At 52.0% G+C, this 16,832-nt stretch overlaps 4 protein-coding genes across 4 annotated transcripts; 3 read left to right on the top strand and 1 right to left on the bottom strand.

Moving 5' to 3' along the window:
• Window positions 1-5,866: 5,866 nt before the first annotated feature.
• EsH8_III_000269 (uncharacterized protein) lies at window positions 5,867-6,734 on the bottom strand (the record flags this gene model as incomplete). Its single annotated transcript, XM_083261994.1, has 2 exons — window positions 5,867-6,504; window positions 6,575-6,734. 2 exons carry the CDS (start codon window positions 6,732-6,734, stop codon window positions 5,867-5,869), a joined length of 798 nt encoding a protein of 265 aa, XP_083122481.1.
• A 940-nt stretch (window positions 6,735-7,674) lies between these two features.
• On the top strand, window positions 7,675-8,133 carry EsH8_III_000268 (uncharacterized protein; the record flags this gene model as incomplete). Its single annotated transcript, XM_083261993.1, has 3 exons — window positions 7,675-7,718; window positions 7,771-7,972; window positions 8,026-8,133. 3 exons carry the CDS (start codon window positions 7,675-7,677, stop codon window positions 8,131-8,133), a joined length of 354 nt encoding a protein of 117 aa, XP_083122480.1.
• Window positions 8,134-13,838: 5,705 nt separating this feature from the next.
• On the top strand, window positions 13,839-15,753 carry EsH8_III_000267 (cytochrome P450; the record flags this gene model as incomplete). Its single annotated transcript, XM_083261992.1, has 6 exons — window positions 13,839-14,085; window positions 14,142-14,268; window positions 14,331-14,699; window positions 14,759-14,810; window positions 14,894-15,537; window positions 15,591-15,753. The coding sequence occupies 6 exons, from the start codon at window positions 13,839-13,841 to the stop codon at window positions 15,751-15,753; spliced, it is 1,602 nt and encodes a 533-aa protein (XP_083122479.1).
• Window positions 15,754-16,169: 416 nt separating this feature from the next.
• On the top strand, window positions 16,170-16,807 carry EsH8_III_000266 (CVNH domain-containing protein; the record flags this gene model as incomplete). Its single annotated transcript, XM_083261991.1, has 2 exons — window positions 16,170-16,637; window positions 16,706-16,807. The coding sequence occupies 2 exons, from the start codon at window positions 16,170-16,172 to the stop codon at window positions 16,805-16,807; spliced, it is 570 nt and encodes a 189-aa protein (XP_083122478.1).
• Between the last annotated feature and the right edge of the window lie 25 nt (window positions 16,808-16,832).

Here is a 16,832-nt window from a genome sequence, read left to right as displayed (position 1 = left end):
TCGAGCAATATTACCATTGGCTTGGCCCTGTGCCAATTCTCTTGTCGCCATTGGGTTTCCCGTCTTGGTCGCAAGAAGGGCAGCTCTTTGTCTTGTTGTCTGATCCGGCGTGCCGACTCGACTCGCGGGGGGGGCGACGGACGAACTACACCCCTGACGATCGGCCTGATTCGAGGCTGTCACCCTGCGAAGCTACAAAGGGAGCAGGCCCTCAGCACTAGAAGAGACACGAAGGACAGAAGATGCGGCAAAGGGCATGCGATGCAACCGCAGAGGCTGCAGCTGCAGGTGCCGTTGGCCGCGATGGTGCAGCACCTTTTGGTTGGGGATCGGCGGACGTATGCGGGCTACCAACGCCACGCCGTCCGGTGTTTTGGGCCACACCATGCCAGGCCAGGCCAAGGGTTTGTTCGGATGGACTGGGCTTGGACGGCATCCGTATTATGGAACGGTGTAGGATATGGGACGGGATGGGATGGAAAAAGATCGGACGGCGGATGGGGGAGAATGACAGTAGTCTGGAAAAAACAGAGCGAGGGGAGGAGGTGGTGCGTCAGGCAGGTCGGGTCAGGCCAGGCGAGGCGAGGCGAGGCATTGCGAGAGCGCAAGAAGCGAGCGACGAACGCAGGCGGTGGTTCTAGGCGGGAACTAATTCATTAGTCTTCGTGATGGCGATGATGGCCATGTGTGTGAAGCATGGGATTGATGGATTTGGATTCGTCCCGCACAGAAATTTCCACTCTGTTCCTGAGTTCTTGTCGACTTGCCCAAAGCAGAAGGAGACAGCTGGGAAACGGGGCCCAGGGCAGATACGGTTAAATGAGATATCCCCACACCGCCACCTACGTGTTGCGAGAGTGGCTCGGTTTATTCGCCGATGGCTCGACAGCCCCACAACTCCCCACCTGATTTCTGGGTCGGCCACCGTCGTCGCTTCCTGGCATCCCTCGTGCCTGCCTGCCTGCCCAGCGCCCAGCGCCTTCCTCCTCTCTGGTCCATCCATCCGTATCCGTAGTGCAGTCAGTGTGTATTCCCCTCCCCTCCTTCCCCTCCTCTCCTCGTCCCTACCCCGTCTCTGACCGGAATCCGTCCGCCGCCCACCATCGCCGGGCAAGAGCGGTCCTGGTTGTTCCAACGGGGCAGCCAGCCTTATCTTACGTAAGAGGTGCTGCTTGCAGAGAAGACCACCTCGCACCTCCGGATTTCCGAACATTGTTCCCCATCCATCCTCCGTACACCAGCGAGAAGAGTTACCTTACCTACACTATTGAGCACTTCAGTTATGCAGCCACCACCAGGCAGTCAGGCGTGCATTCGCCCGCCCGCCCGACTGCTCTCCCATGCCCTCATCTGCCTGCCTGCCTACCTCCCTCGGGCATTTGACTGCGTCGGCCTCGACTGTCTATCGGGCCTTTACCATGCCATGCAGGGTCACTCGTGAAGAATGTTCCAAGACCTGCCACCTGTAGGCTGTAGGCTGTAACCGTAAACAGCAGTCGAAACGGAGAGCCCAGAAAGCCAACGTCCCAATGCGTCAGTCCGTCTGCATCTCCAACGGTTTGCCAAGACCTGTGCAAGAAGCAATTTAAATACCATGTCACCTCCTGCGTCTGCACGCCTTATGGCTCCTAAGTCAGGAGTAGGTACATGGCATACACACACACACACACGCTAATTAACTAGCACACCTTGCAGCCACTGCAGCCTGCTGGAAGAGGGGAGAGAGAGAGGGTTGCAGACGGCAAGCCGCTGGAAATAGCAGCCCCCAAGGAGACCTGCAGGTGCCTCTAGCCTTGCCCAAGCTAGCGCCCCTCGAGGCGAGAGACACCTTTGCCCTTGGCGAGCATGGACAAAGTTGCAGCGTGCAACGTTCTGCCAGCCCAACTGAGTCAAGCGAGGGCAGCTAGCGGCCATGGAGAAGTAAGTTTCAGGATGGCAAGGGGAAAAAACGGCCGTCAATCTTAGTCGGCGGCCCAGGAGAACAGAAATCCAGGAACAGATCGGACGGGCCCAGAGATGCCGCTAGGCGAACGCCACCATGCCGTCGGCCTGCACTCTCTTTCCATGCCTCTGTCTCACTCACTCACTCACTCACTCACTCTGTCACTCTCTTACTCTCGCCTTTCGCCCCGGGTACAGTTCCAGCTCCAGCTCATCCAGCTCCCCCTCCAGAAGCCCAGCCCATTAGCGCGCCTCGTATTGGTTGAACCGCCGAGACTTCATATCTGCCGCTTTGCCATCTTTTTTGCTCCTGTGTATGCTTTGCTTTTGTTCATCTCTCCCTGCCTCACTCGCTCACTCGCTCATCTACACTCTGTTGTTCTCAGTCTCCCGCCATCCATTGCCCTACCGTTATTGCACTATTGATCAGTCTCAGTCTCAGGTTACGTAGGCCATCTTTTCTCAATTTCCTTGGCAAAGCCGTCGTCACCAGAGTCACATGTCTCATTGGTCCCCTACTGTCTCTCCCCTATCCTCCCCCTCCTCCGGTCATCTTCCGCCCGGACGACGCCGCCGGAGGTGGCATGCCATGCTCCAACCCACCACCCACCGCCAAGAGCTTGACAATCCTGACTTGCAGCAAACCATTGATTCCTGTGCCGGGGAAACGCGTCCTTCCTCAATTCGCCGCAACCAAAGAGGAAAAAAACGTATGCACCGAAGGACGGAGGCGCCTGTCAAATTCTCCCCGTCCCAACGAGGAGAGGCCGATCGTCATCTCGTCAGGCCACCCGTTGCGCGACCTCAATCTCCCAGCTGCACTCCTCAAGCCATGTGTGTCTCTCTAACCGACTAACTAACTCATCCTCATCCCTCCAAAGCCTCCGCCTCCCAGGACCAACACGCCAGCGACGGGATTGGCGCTCCCCGGCCCGGACGGCACGGAACCCGGCAATACAACCTCGTAAACCGCTGCTAAACCACCACGCCAGCCGCGGTGGGTGCCGCCGGACAGTGCACCTGCGCCGCCAGCGCCCAGGGCACACGGACGCCAGGGCGGGCTCTTCTTTTCTTGTTGTTGGCGCCACCAGAGTCCCTCGCTCGCTTTGCACAGACACCACCGAAACTTATTTTTATGTTTGTTAAACACGAATTAGCGCAGCTGTCCCCGTCTAGAAAGATGTCTCGTCCCAAGCGGAGAAGTGCATCGCCTGGGCTGACCACCGACGCGCCACTTGCACGCTGCACGCAACGGAGGCACGGCATGACAGCAAACCTACCTACACCGGTCTTTTTTCTCGTGTTGTCTGCTTGGCTGTTGCATCTGCGTGTGCACTGCAACCAACGCACAGCTCGGAAGCCCCCAACTGGTCATTGGCCGCCCTCCCCGCGGATGACGATGGCGGCCTTTCCAACAAAATGCAGTCAGCATACCACCCTTGGCAGCTGCTCCCTATCCAAGCGTCCCATTGCCAAGTGCTTGGGACAACTTGACAGGTCGGCAGTTGGCGCCAGCCTGGCTTCCTGACATCCCCGGCCGACGTAGGAGTGCTGTCCCCGGCATATTGAGGCCATCGTTGCCATGCCGCCCCATCTCACGCCTTGCCCCCTCCACCGTGCCATCCCTGGGTCACCAGTCGTCACAACTTGTATGAGCTTGATCTGCCCAGTCCATCTGAATGTGGTTGCGTTTTACAATACCGTGAAAAGGCGGTATCATTAGCATGTATATCACGGCATGTATATCACGGCATGTATATCACTGAAGGAACCAAAAGTCCCGGGCACCCGCTCTACTCTAAACGGAGTGGTCTTCAGCCTCAAGGTTTCGTTTCCAACATGTATCCAGGCCATAATGTCCCGGCTTCTTTGATGCTGAACCGAAGGGTGCGGGCCCTTGTATACGAAAGTGACACGAAAAGCCAAGTGCAATGCCGAGGGCCAATGGCTGACTCTGGTGTTGCCAATCAATCCCAATTATTACTCCTTTGTGTCTCTTCTTATGCACGCGTAAACAACGTGGATGACCTCGTGTTCGTCGCGCTGCGAAACAATACGTAAATAAACATAGACCATGCCAACTCCAATGCGCCACAGTGTCTTGCCAACGTACCATCGCACGTGACTTTGACCACTGCTGGCAGGTAGAGCCAAACGCCATGTCTATGGACGTAGGGACGGGGAAATATCTGCCTGCCCAAGAACCTGCATACGAAGCTGGATAGTTATGCGGGCGGCGGCGTGCATCCTCCCTCCCATCACTTGGGAAATGCCATGAACGATACCCGCCTGCTTGATCTCCTAAAGAGCATATAAAAAGCTTGATCGGTTGGATCAGAGGCCGGCGGACAAGGCACAGGAATGAAAATGAGAGCGCCATGACCTCGGGGGGGTGGCTAATACAGCAATGTTTTCAACAGATCCCCAATCCTATATCAGAAACTGTTCGTATTCAGGACATCCGTACGGGTGGCAATTCAAGCGTAAACGAAAGGTCAAAACTGGTACTGTATTCTTGTGTGTGAGAGAGAGAAAGTAGGCAGGTTGGCTGCAGCAGCTGCAGCAGCAGCAGGAGTAGCGAAGATATCGCTGTTGGCAGCCCTACCCGACCATGCTAGGTCGTTACTGGTCTGTTCTTCTGACCAGTGGATATTGAAGTGCAGATGCGAGACCAAAGGAAATGAACCTCCCGCCATCAACTCATCGAGGCCTCTCGAGCATGTATATGGAAGCGGCAATATGGTCTTGTGGGTTGGCCTACTTGTAAGATCAAACGCGTGTGTGGCTATGGTGAAGACTCATCTTGTCCCAGGGCAAGTGAGTTGACACCCCCTGGCGTATTCTCGTCGCGGTTAATCGATACTCGGCGAAAGCTTAGTGTGTTGTGTTGCAGAATAGGAGGTTTATGGAATTGTGAGCAGCCCATTTTGCAGCGGTAAACGAGGCATATGCCTCGAATAGCAGCTATACATAATCGAGGCTGTTCCCAATGGTGAATACGTGTTTCAAAATATTCTTGCATCCTTTAACTTCCAGGGCAGAGTGAGAAACCACCTTTTGCAAAAAAATCTGCAAACACTGACACGACTGTACTAGTTTCTTTACGTGGGATACATCACTTCCAACGACCTAAGCTCCTGGCTAGCATGTGAGTATAACAATGACTGTAAACGAGCAGCTCCTTGGTCTACTTACGTTAACAGCAAGAGGTTGATACTATGTCGTCTTTTGCTAAATATCCGGGTTAAATAGCTAGTATAGGGGTCTTAGAAAGGACAACACTTCTGTCCGTTTCTTTTCACTTCTACAGACCAGACCAGAACCAAGTTACCGAATACTACTGCGGTTTTCTTCGAGCTCCTACCTGTTCAGGTATCCCCTATGACACCAACAAGAACAAATGTGCAAATTCAATGCTATCATTGGCAGCAATAGAAATATGATTTTATATACGCATGACTTACGTTAACCTATAGTAAAGAGTTGACCATGTTGGCTACTGATAAACTTAGGTGTTACATTGCAAAGTCTTCCTTCAAAATATTATGGATTTAATTTACAGTCAGACTTTGAAATCTGCTTGTTATATATGCATGTGTTTCAAGAAAATAAATGTCAAATACGTGCAAAGTCGAATGCAAAGGTGCGAGGAGATATACGTATGTAACAACTGTCAATTATGTACGGCCCATTGCGCGGGCAGCGTCGTCATATGTCCATCGCTCAAGGCTTATGTACATCCCACCCTTCGTATACTGTGAGAGAACTAATTATAGGTATCTGATTTACTTCGGTCCTTCGATAACCAAATCGCATTGCAACACGCGGGCGAGGGCGTCGAAGGAGCCCCGCCCCAAACCCCGTCGTACTTGCGCATCACCACAGGTGCTGGTGCTTGCACGCCGTGAACAGGAGGGTGCCGGATTTATTTGAAGTCTCCGGAGCCGTTGCAGCGGGACAGGGGGATGGACTTCTGCTTCTTGGCGCAGACGGTGATGGCGCCAGCGACCCAGTCAACACCCTCGTAGGAGCCCTCCTCGTAGGTGTCGGCAATCCAAGTACCGGTCTGCTTCGTGCTTCCGACGCAGCCCTGGAACACGCGGCCGTAGCGGCGGTTGGTCCAGGGAGTGGAGATGACGACACCGGTCTCGCCGTCCGCGATGGAGCCGCGGACCATGTACCCCTGCTGGGTGGTCCAGGTGCGGGAGAGACTGACTCCAAGCTCGGAGCCGAGGCGGTCCTTGATGAACTTGAGGTCGACGCCGGCGCTGACGCTGACGGTGTTGGCGACCGAGTAGGACTTGGACACGGTGATGTCGATGCCGCTGCCGTAGCCGATGACGACGGGGGACATCTGGACGTCCCAGTTGACGAAGCGCTCGGTCTTGTCGGTGACGATGGAGAAAGTGTGGGCGCAGTCGCGCTTCTCGAGGGTCTCGTCGACGGGGACAGGGGCCAGGTCCTTGGCGTCATCGAGCCAGCTCTGGTTCCATGCGGGAGGCTCGGGAAGGTAGCCCTTCTCCTTGACGAGCTCTCTCCACTTATCCTCGTTGATGACCTCGGCTGGAAGGAAAAATGTAAGCTCATGTTCACGTACGATGCGAGGTTGCTTTGCAATGGATGGAGTACATACCGCGCTTCTCGCTGAAGAGAATCATCTCGTCGCGGGCGAGCCTGCGGTGGGGGTTCCACTTGGTATGGTTGCGGCCGTGGCCGTGGCCTCCCTCCATGAACGACGGAACCGCGCTGACGGCCGTGGCCATGAGAAGGCTGAGAAGGGTGGCAGAAACCATGATGGGCGATAAAGACCGGGAAAAGAAGTTTGGTTGAGGAGGAGTGTGACGAGCGAGCTGGTGAGAGTGAGGAACCGAAACGTTCAATATGGCTTGGGAATTCGCAACGACTTTATAGACATGTCCAAGGCCATCACGGTATCAATGTTTGATGATTGCCCGTTTCAAACTCCGTCGCGTGGCGTGCTCTATCTCGGCCGTGACATTGGCGCCATTCGTGCGAAAGCTGGGGATCGTGCATGCATGTTCCCTTTTTCGGAACTACCACCAACCCTGCAAGCTACGGAACTATAGTGGCAGCCCCAGATTGACGCCTCGTGTGATTAAGAGCAGCGTTCTGCCTTGCAATCAGCTCTCTCCAGCCTGCACGTGTGTATCCATATTACTGTCGTACACGGCAAAGATCTGCTGGGTTCGCAGCGGTGGTCGACACCGACAGTTGAACGGCCCCAGACGGAGCTCCATTTCTGATAGCTGGTTTCCATATAAAATTATAGCAAGCTCGATACTACACGATTCAGCTCCCATCATGCGGAAAGTTTAATGGCTGTTACCAAGCTGCATTTGCGGGTTATCCGACGCCTGCGTCGGCTACATTCTCACCAAAAAACGGGCACTTCACCAAAGATCTCCTGAAGTGAGTTCATCTAATCCCGAGTAATGCGGAGTCAATAGTTGGTGTCCAATAGATTGATCACGCCTCGATGAGGAAAGATGTGTAGATACGGAGACTATGAGATATGACCGCCTGAGCTGTCACGGGAATCAGCCTTCGCCTGGGCGTTCCATGGTCACCGCCGTATATCTATATCAGCTTCCCATCTACCCGTCCTGTTCTATCCACAGATCAACCTCCATCGTTCCAATATCGTCTATATTTCTTTGTCAAATATTTCTCCAAAGCTTCCAAAGCACGTTCCAACTTCACCTCACCAGCAAAATGCAGCTTTCGTCGATCTTCACCTTTGTTGCTCTGGCCGCTGGGTAAGCTTCCCCAGATCTTCCCCAATGACACATCCACTTATAACTACTTTAGAGTTGCTGCGGATCTTCACAACGAGGCAGTCTGCGTCAAGGCCAGAGTCGAGGCTCCCGTCGGTGGCACTCCGTGGAGTGTCAGCTACACCTGGAGCAACAACTACGAGATCTTGCCCGACGCGACCAAGTGCGCCTGCGAATACTACAAGAACCGCAACACCGGTAGCAAGCAGTGGGATCAATGCCCTGACTGCGCATATGTACGTTCTTCAACATTGCGTCTCGTAACATCATGCTGACTTTTTGCTTCCAGGACGGCGGCTCCTTGAGCTGCAAGTCGGGGGATTGGCACATTGGCGGCGACGAGTTCAACTACTACTGCACTCAGAAGTGCGGCGCCGAGGGAGCTGAGGCCAACTGATTTGCGCAATAATGTTTTGACTCCGACCAGACAAGCATGGAGATACCCCATACTATTCATGGCTGCACATACTTGACACTATAGAGTTGGGCTGGGACTCGCTTCGAACGTAGATATCAATATTTCCCGTAACTGTAACCAATCACATCTGCAAATCTTGTTCTGTTCAAAATGTGCACTGCCAGCTTGGCCCCGCCGCCCCCGTGTTGTGCTCGCGTCGTTGGGGATGTTCCATGTGGTGTGAAAACTATTTCGTAAGACTTCAACGTTATCACCGCACAGGCCAAACCTACTCCACGGTTACGCGGTTAATCTTTGGCTGCAGCGGGAAGCACAAACGCAAAATGACGATCGAGTCTTAGCTTAATTACAACTCCCAGTCATGCGCTGGCAATCCCACTTCAATTGTCTCCGCCCTGCAGCTTATTTCAGCTGGGTTCTCCGGAGTTTGGACGAGAAGCGTTACTTACTTCCCAATGCGTCAATTTCACTGTCGTCAACTTTGGTCCGATGACCCTCAATGGCCTAAATAAAGACGTCTATCTATATTAACGGGATCGGCAAGCAAGGGTCGCATCAGCAATATGACGCCAGGGCGGACGAAAGTGCATGGGTCAAGCATTGTCGTCGGCTGCAGGCTGTCTGGTTCCCTCCCGCAACCGGGGTGTTCGTTGGTGTGGTTTAGTTTGGAATTGCCGTTTGGCTTACCGCGACGTTCTATCGCGGCTTCTGTGTGCCCATTGCCGCTTAGCCGCCAATCTCTGGGCATTACGTAGCATTTGGCATTTGCGAGAGTGTTGGGAGTCGGTGAGTAGTGTTTCAGCGACGGTATTGCCGATGAGCTACACTTGCTGATCAGACGTTCAAGTGGAGCCAGTGAACCGTCCGGTTGGCACGCCTCCAGAACCCGGTATTTAGAGTTTTTCCAGATGGATCTTTTCAAGTGATCAGCGCGTTGAAGGGCATCTCACTCGTCATCAACCCGCCGATATTTTTGTCAGGGCTAACCGTTGTAACGTCGGTCTCGGGTGCCTGAACGTTGGTACGGTATGATCCGCTTTGCTGCAGGCAAGAACAACGACATGCAATTTAACAGATGCGGCGCTGATACGCATGCGTTCGTATCCCGACTGGTTTGTTAGTCTTCATGACTCAGCTTCACAGAGGCTCCTCTTGCTTGGGCAAAGGATTACGCATGAGATGGGGTAAAACGTAGTTCTCATTGTCGTGAAGATAAACTTGACGTGCCAAATCAATATTTGGCCCGTTCACTGGCCGCGACGACCCCTGGGTTAGGAGAAGCTTGTGTTGGGTTGGGCCAACCGATTTGGCTGACAAATAGTTCAGACGTGTTTAGCTGCCTGGCACTCAAGCATTCCGTAAGGTTTCAGAATGAAAGACAGGGGAAGCTTTTACGATAAGCCCATGCGAATATGGAAAGCCCATCTGATCGGGACCTTGGTTGTCGTCCCATCCATGTGGTGTGGAGGGCGGGCTGCCGATCCTAATTATTCTCCGCCAACCAAATTAAGACCAAACATGAGACGAAGATGACATCAAAGAGAGCATCCATGTAAGTGACAGCAGTTCAAGAAGCAATGAGCTTGCTCTTCCGCCCCATAAAGCGCCGTTAATGCGGGGAAGCTGCCCATAAAGTGGAAGTTCCCGAGTCATCTTCCATGTTGTTCCCGCGCCATATTACCTCTGGCGGGATTGGCGCACCCGCCACGGCGGGCGTACTCAATGCCACCGGTAAAGAAAAACGCCTAATGGTTGAGATACGGACTTGGAGCATATAGTTTGATCTTCATTAACAGTTTCTTTAGTAGGTGGAATAGTGTATGCACTGCCGATCACGTATCCGTAGCTTCCTTTATTTTTTTTATTTTTTATTTTACCAGTTGACCGTTCGCGAGACAGGCGCTCAATATTTTAGACTAGGTCACTGTAAAGACAAAACGCAGAATGCTCGTCCCGATCAGACCATCTTCGCATACAACAACAAGCATGATGAGTCGTTGACGGAGAAAGCGGAACATGCTGGCAAGTGGAACATCGAATAAAGTTTCTGGAGCCCCAAGCTTGATAATGGCTTATCCTGATAGGAACTCGTGAAAGCCGAATTGTCCGCCAATAGCTCGGATCCGAGCTTCAGGATTTATGTCAAAAGCCGGCGGGAAAGATAAAAACCCCGTCATGGAGCGGTCGCGGAGCTCGCACCCCATTGAGCGTTCATAATCCCATTACTCTGTGGCTATTCTAGATGACCTTGAAAGTTAGCCAGGCAACGAGGACCAAAATCTCGTATTTCTTTCAACTTTCTGTTGACACCACAGATTTGGCTCAAAAGTCTCATGGCACAGGCTCAAGACGAACAATTGTTGTACCCCCAATAATTATCCCAACACACGAGATGAGATAATAAACATTTCCGGGAACCTACCATGTATGTGTCGCCTGTTGCTGTATTGTAGATCTGAGCTAGCTTGGCCAGTCTGAGTGGAGAGTACACTGGCCACAAGATTTGTCCATGCACAGAATTGTCGTGCTTTAGTTCATCAAACCGCCCATCTTCTAGTGACAGTTAGCTTGAACAATATCAAAAGCTATTTCCTTGACGTCCTCAAACAGTAGAAAAATGCCAAAACACCGACAGTTTTCCCATCGCCCAACACTAGCCCCTTGGAAAACACTCTCCGCGGAAGACACCCTTAGCAGCAGATATCATGTTTACCACCACTTCCTGTTACTGAAAATCACGAAAAGAGCCTAAACAGTAAAAAATTGCGTCTTCCGACTGCTTTCCCACGAGCAACATCCTCTTTTCACTGCCCTTTAGTCCAGAGAGCTGTCCCAATACCGAGTCTCGGTATGATCGGATCGGTGGGACTATCCATGAACGCATTTGTAGTTCCGAGATTCTGGGCCCATACGAATGCCATGCTTTCCTCTGGTGGGTATTTGTGAATAAAATATCACGTAATGGATTTTGGCACTGTTCCCGAGAACATGGCAATCTCAACTGCTGCGAGTTTGCCTCTCAGCCGAATCCATTTAAATTAAACCGGCCCATTCGAGTCTCCTGGGAGTTCTGCGATGCACTCGGCACATCTTAGCGCACACTGGTCTGTGGGATATTTCTTATGCTTCAACCCCCCGATCGGTAGAGAGAAGTCATACCCGATGAACCCGTTGGACGAGGCACATGACCATGAATGTGCACAAAATGGCTGGTGTACGTCACCATGACTGTTTTGGTTGGATAAACGAATCGGAAATTGCTCTCCCCGCCAGACCAATTCGAAACACAGTTCCTTTTCCACAGACAGGCAAAATACTCATCTGGGCTACCATCTTCCCGGTGTATGCCATTCAACATTAGTTTGGTCAGGTCCGGCAAGCGCCGCTAGTTTCTCGGTGGGACGGGAGAGTGTGTGCTGTGAGTATCTAAACACCAGATGTATCCACAGCTCGCGTGCTCTAGTTATGAGGGGCGAATACGTCCTAAACAAACCTGGGTTGTTCCTATATACATCTCTTAGCCATATCAACTTCCGGTATATGGCGTACAACTCTTGCGCTGTTGTGCTTGGGAAAGATGCCACCGTCAAACTTGACTTTTTCAGCAACGCACTGAGATCGTCGTTTTCCAGCTCATGCAATATTGCTTCTCATTGTCATTAGGCCGGAGATAATGCCCGCAATTGAATGCTCCACGGCAGAGACACACCCAGATCATGTCAATTCCATTGTAGCAGAGCGTATGATTGGAAAACCACGCCTCCTGCAAACAGCAGCCTCTGTTGTCCAGCGAGTAGTCCTCGGTCGGACTTTCCCTCTTGCTCGCATCTCCTTCAAGACTGAGTGATGTCCTCGAACGCCGAAAATCTGGCTTCGTAGAAAGCCTAACTTGCATGTTGCCGGCTCCAGAGTAGCGATCTTAGATGTAATTGGAAATACGCGAGGTCCATTTAGGACGAGTCGTGAAGCCATTTCCCACGGTTGCCCTGTAGTATGCGGAAAGAATCCACCCATAGATGAGGGATACCTAGACCTCTGCAGATTCTGACAGCGTCCTGGACGCTCCCTGACATGGGTCTGATGGGTATGCCCGAGAAGTGTGCCTCGATGTTATCCTTGGTCGTGAGAATCACGTCTTCCGAGTCTTGACCCCAGCAGTAGCTCAGGCATGCATATGTCGTCGGTCGGGTGGACCCCACGAGGAAGAGATGATCTGTTTGGTTTTGGAGGTAGACCTTGACAAGTTGCCTGGAGACAAAGATTTTTTCTGATGATGTATAAGCTTCATGTCCAACGCAACAAGAGAGCCAATCCAAGACGAGAGCAAAGACGGCCGGGGAGGACGAGTCTATGCAAACTTCGCGGCTTGCACCCGGATCCATCTCACTATGTGCATCCGGCTGGGCGCTGGATCTTCCCGTTGATAAATTTCAGCGTTCTTCGTCGAGTCGAGATTTAAAAGAGAGATGGAATCAACTTTCCAACTGTGATATTCTCATAAGCAACAAAAACCCACATAGTGCTCAACTTATGAGAACGACGTTTTCGAATATTTCGGCAAGTAGACACTCGTCTTCCTGACCTTCAAATGAACGTTGCAAGTTTCTGTCCACTATTGCAATGTCAACTTGCCCAAACAGGCCACACATTCGACCGGAGTCTTTAGCAGCAGCGTTGCTTGTGAATGTTAGCATAGGAAGTGGGAGACCACGTCCCTCTCTTTTGGCAGGCAAACAGAAGTTGCCATTTACCGATGTCGGTTGGTAGATTGCCAAACGATACAAGTTCTTCTTCAAAGTCCATAGCCATTTATTGAGGTCCACGGCTGTAAAAATCCGAATTAGCAAGATTGGTAGTGGTCGAACAGAGAAATGTTCAGATTGAAAGACATTAATTTGGCCACAGAAAAACAATAACTTCGAGGCTAGTTATTATCTATGATGCTTCCATTCAACAATCCTAGCCATCAGAAAAGCGTGGTGCTAACCAAGAGAGTAAGACTGGCATGTAAGAAACTCCACGGTAATGATACGGCAGGATAGCCTAAGTCTTTTACTACTCCGCATGTATAGCTATATCATGTCCTCCTTAAGAACAACCGTAAGGTGTAGACTCGTACCTTGCTATGATTCGCTGGAAACGTTAATAAATCACACAACAATTGATATGGCAGACTGCAAGAATACTTAGTGCCGTATCTCTCGAATAAGACATTCGCTGGCCAATGGGCGCAGTCGTATTCGAGGCGCATCAAATGGACCATCCTTCCAGTGGTCGAGATAACTGTTAATCTAGCTTGTTCGGGAATGCGTTTCGCATCATGCACGAGTTAGTCTAGTGCACCGGCCGTACTTACGTTTTTAGACCACCCTCCAGCGAATGCATGTGCAATGACCAATCCAGATCTCGTCATTGACGGTAGCTTCTCCGGGACCCATGTTTACCTCCACGGCTGTTCCACTCGACCCCGGTACAACAGGGTGCACAGGGTGCCGGAGCACCGGCCCCGGAACGGAGACCAGGGTGTTATGTCCACGTTCGGTTGCACCAGCCAGCAAGCTCGGCTGGTAGTGATTGGTTTGATTGTGATGCGGGGTTTCTTCACCTGTTGAAAGACGAGATGAACGAACTTACCGTCGTTGTCGAAGATTGTTTGCTCATTCACAACTACATATGCGTTGAAGATGAATTCCGTTGAAGAGGTTCTTGCTCCAGTGGGCATATTGTCCTTGCGGACTTTTGGCACCATCGTCACCATCTGGTTCGCCTACTATATCTCTAGCCTTATCTACAATGTCTCGCCGTTGCACCCTCTCAGCAAATTCCCCGGCCCCAGGCTAGCTGCTGCGTCTTATGCGTACGAGTTTTGGTTCGATATGGTCCAAAAGGGCCGATATACTCATGAGATTAAGAGGCTTCATGAAATATACGGTGCGAACTCTCGTCTCCACTAGAGACGGAGCGACATGAAGCTGATTTGGTCATAGGGCCGATAATTCGAATCAACCCGGACGAGCTGCATTGCAGCGACCCCAAGTTTGTCGACGAGATCTACGCCATCAACGGGAGAAAAAGAGACAAGTCCGCTCACCAAACAAGAAACCTACCTGCCGCGTATGTCGCGCTTCCTCGTATACCTACCGTACCCCGCAGCCACTTACTTACGCTTCCCTTAGCCAAACAACCGCTCACTTCGGGACCATCGATCATGACCTCCACCGCAGGCGCCGCACAGCCATGGCCAAGTTCTTCTCGAGGCAGCAAATGTTCAAACTCGAGCCCAAGACTCATTTACTGGTTCAGAAACTCTGCGACAAGCTCCTTGCCGAGTCACGCACGCCCGAAAAAGCTTTCAATTTGACCGACGCCTACAGTTGCTTCACCTCGGATGTCGTCTCCGACTACTGCTTCGGCGAGGCGTTTGGGTTCCTGCAGCAGGAGAGTTGGACGCCTAACTACCGCGCGGCCGTGTACGGAGCCCTGAACCACTTATATGTGTTCCGGTTCTTCCCTATTTTGAAGCTTCCATTGCTCATGGGCCCCATGTGAGTGGACAATGCTTCGGGTGAAATGGTAATCCGACTGCTAACTCTCGACGGCTTAGTGTAAAGGACTATCTACCAACGGATATGGCCTTGCTTATCAACACATTTCATGTAAGAAGACCTCGCGACTGCTTCCCTGGCTTCATCTTCATAGAGAATACTCAGTACACACTTACTCACACAACTGAAAATAGACCGTCATCCCCAGTCGGGTAGAAAAGGCAAAAGCGCTGAAGAAATCGGGGGCGACTGGAGACGAGTATTCCAACGTCTTCGCCGAGCTCTTTGATTCTGACCTTCCACCCGAGGAGAAGACGACTCCTCGTCTCACAGCCGAGGGCGCTGTCATCATGCTCGCCGGCACCGAGACGACCAGCTTTACCCTCACGTTGATCACTTACTACCTCCTCTCCAACCCCGAGATGCTGGAAAAGTTGACGCAGGACCTTCTCACTGTGGTAAAAGACCCGGAGCACCTTCCAAGCTGGCCAACGCTTGAAACATTGCCATACCTCGGCGCCGTCATCTCTGAGGGATTGCGTCTGGCGCCGGGTTCTGCGTCACGGACTGCTCGCATTGCCACCGAAGAAGATCTTATTTACCGTGGCAAGTGGACGCCGAAGGGTTCTGACAACGAAATCGACGTGAACCATGTCATCCCTCAGGGGTGGGCGATCAGTATGAGCGCCATGGTTAACCACCTGGACGAGAGCGTATTTCCAGACGCAAAGGAGTTCATCCCGGAAAGGTGGTTGGGCGACAACGGCCAGCGGAGAAGGGATTTAGAAAAGGCTTTCATACCCTTCTCCAAAGGAACGCGGCAGTGCTTGGGAATGAGGTGAGAGGTCTCCCCCAGACCATGCTTGATGCGATATACTGACCCTGTCCAAGCTTGGCGTACGCTGAGTTGTACCTGGCCTTGGCTGCCCTGGTGCTGAGAGTCTTTCCGCATATGAAACTGCATGACACAACCAAACGTGAAGTTGAGTACGACTATGATTTGGGTGTGCCGGTGCCAGCTAGCCAAAAGGGAGTTAGTGTCAAGATCGCTTAGGGGCTTCGAGTATTTTCCTCATCCACGTCGGCAATATACAACTACCAAGTCCATATGATCAAAAGCATCGACGATGGCTACTGCCGTGCTTAGTGGAAGTTCTTTCTAGAACGGTGGAAGCCGCAAGCTGTTTATCTTACTCAAACAAGTTTCTCCCAACGAAGCTTTTGATTTAGTTAATTATAGATATGATGCTATCAAACCAATCCACCGATTCCATCTCTGGTCCTTCCTGCCTAGTATCAAGTTTCAGTGGAATGCACTTCAGCCGCTCTTCCCCTCCAAAACCAAGTGATGACCTGAATCTTGCAAAATCAGAACAACCCAATTCTTTACCTACAACCTCGACTATCCATCGCAATATCTCTTCAGATACCAAAGTCGTCTCATTGTCTCTGCTATTACGACAAGTCACTATGAAGGCTAGCACCTCACTTCTTATGGCCATTGCGGCTACCCTGAGCCTAGCTTTTCCACCTTCCCCGACCACGTATTGGGCGGCAGAAACGTCCCTGGCTGCAACCCGAGCGACCACCGTCACAGCCAACAGTAACACAACAACCCCCAACGTCCACAAGGATGCAGTTCCCTTCTGGGGATTTAAAAACTCATGCACCGACATCCACGGCGACGAAACGGAAGCAGCCATCTGGGCCTGCTGCGATACCACCCATGGCTATGCGGTGCAGAACCGGTTCCGACTGGGCCAATGCATGGAAAATGCCCGCGGTCATCTAGTCGCGCGCCGCAACGGTGGCTTCTGGCGCACCTGCGAGGACTGCGGTCTCAAGGACCCAGAGAGGTCCACGTTGTACAGCTGCAAATGCTGGCCGATGCCGCGACACGGGGCAAAGCCCGAGCTCGTGGATACGGAGATCGATTTGGTGAGTTGCAGCAACTTATTTTTCAATCAATTCATGCTGTGTCTACTCGATTCTGACAGCAAGGGCAGAACGACTTCATCGGTAACGACCACGGCGCCTTGGTGTGCTTCGGGGTTATGGAGCCACGGCAGTATGGAAACTGCACTGCTGACTTTGACTGGAGCAACTGAAGATCTTCGGTTTGGCGGCTACTGG

Source organism: Colletotrichum jinshuiense, chromosome 3 (assembly GCF_051148585.1).
Source record: "Colletotrichum jinshuiense chromosome 3, complete sequence".
Lineage (NCBI taxonomy): Eukaryota > Fungi > Ascomycota > Sordariomycetes > Glomerellales > Glomerellaceae > Colletotrichum > Colletotrichum jinshuiense.
This window is presented reverse-complemented; position numbering and strand designations above follow the sequence as displayed.